The 1616-nt window shown below is 46.6% G+C and overlaps 1 protein-coding gene across 2 annotated transcripts in view; it reads right to left on the bottom strand.

Moving 5' to 3' along the window:
• Positions 1 to 452: 452 nt before the first annotated feature.
• Positions 453 to 1616, bottom strand: part of pik3r4 (phosphoinositide-3-kinase, regulatory subunit 4) — an 11809-nt gene continuing 10645 nt past the window's right edge. For both annotated transcript variants that reach the window (XM_008430629.2, XM_017309380.1), the window contains exons 20-21: positions 1414 to 1534; positions 453 to 1062 (exon numbers count right to left, since the gene is read on the bottom strand). In XM_008430629.2, coding sequence (XP_008428851.1) covers positions 892 to 1062; positions 1414 to 1534 — 292 coding nt within the window. In that variant the 3' untranslated portion in view covers positions 453 to 891. The remainder of the gene's footprint in view (positions 1063 to 1413; positions 1535 to 1616) is intronic.

Consider the following 1616-nt stretch of genomic DNA (forward strand, 5'->3'; position numbering starts at 1 on the left):
TTACCTGTCCAATCAGAGCTTCCTAACCAAGGTGTCCATAACTCTTCAACACGCTGTCAGCTCCGGTCAGAAAGAGCATTTAGTTCAGTCCATGAGATGATATTCAGAAATATCTTTTATTGATTCTAGTTTCCTCTGTGATGAATCTATGCTAAAGTCCATCATGTCTCCATGTGCTCCAGTCAAAGCTGTTAATTATAACATGTAAAATGACAGAGGGGCTTAAAAAATAACCAAATATTCAGTTTTGTTATTTTTTAAAATTATATAGATGTGCACACACACATTTAAAATTTTGCCCCCCCAGAGGTAGTCCTGGCCCCCCCTTTGCCCCCCCAACTTTAAAAGTCTAGCTCCGCCACTGTGCATGAGGCACCAGGCGTTTATTTATCATGAAGAATTCAGTTTCAAACTTGGACTTTCAAAGTAAAGCTCACAGATTCTCTTCAAAATAAGAGTCTGGCTATTATTAAATATGAATGAGCTGGAAAGAAGGAAGTGGGATTTTATTTCTCTTGAAGATGGTTCTGAATTATTCCAGAACCTCACGTCTGATTAACAAACCAGTTTCACATCAGTTAGACAAAACAAAGCGACTCATGATGAACAGAACCAGAACCGGGTCGAGCTGCAGGGAGTCTCTTTAAACGGAACCCAGATGGTACTGATGACATGCAGAACCAAGACGTCCGGATCAACATCGAGACCGGACCTTCAGGCGAGTCAGAACCCGGCTCATTCGCTGGTTTGATTGGTTAGAACAGAACCAGAACCGGGTCCATCCACAGCTCACCTCCATATTCTGGGATAAGTTGCATTAGGATAAAGCAGGAGAGGAAGAGGAAGTCTGACGTCAGAAAAACCCTTCAAAATAAAAGCCGGTCCACGTCTTCACTTCCACACTTTGACTATGCCGTCTCTGGACGAGGTGACGATGAAGCCCTGCGTCGTCTGGAAGGTGGCGATGTCGGTGATGATGTCATGATGGCCAACAGGAAGTGACTCCAGGCCTCGGCGAGGCGAGTCCTCGGCGGCGCCGCTCTTCTGTTTGCTGTGGATCTCCTGCAGGGACATGAGGAGACAACATGGCCACTCTGTGTGTGTATGTGTATACTTGTTTTCATGCATAAGCGGGGCCTCCATCACCAGTTTCACCCACAAACTGAGGTCCTTTTGGGAAGTGGGGACGTTTCTCTGGTCCTTTCCTCTCAGATTTACTGCGCTCTACATCAGTTGGCTCTACAAGTATGGATCTTTTAATGTAATTTTCTGTTGTTGAAGATTTAATTTTAGCTAATTTACAGTGATGTCGGCCCACCCAGGAACTACCATCAGGTTTCACAAGCTGCTGTTTAATTGGACATCAACCCAGCTGGAGCTACGGAGCGACTCCAGCTGGTTTGGGTTCTTTACCTGAACCACTTCGGTTCCCTCGATGATCTTACGGCTGTAGAGGACAGACGGACAGTGCAGCGAGTCGTGGGCTCCGCCCGCCACGATGTACGACCGCTCCGGGTACGCCAGGTCCCAGAACCTGAACAGAACCAGGCAGTGAACAGAACCTGAACAGAACCAGACACTGAAAACAGAACCTGAACAGAACCAGGCAGTGAACA

This window comes from Poecilia reticulata, linkage group LG16, assembly GCF_000633615.1.
Source record: "Poecilia reticulata strain Guanapo linkage group LG16, Guppy_female_1.0+MT, whole genome shotgun sequence".
Lineage (NCBI taxonomy): Eukaryota > Metazoa > Chordata > Actinopteri > Cyprinodontiformes > Poeciliidae > Poecilia > Poecilia reticulata.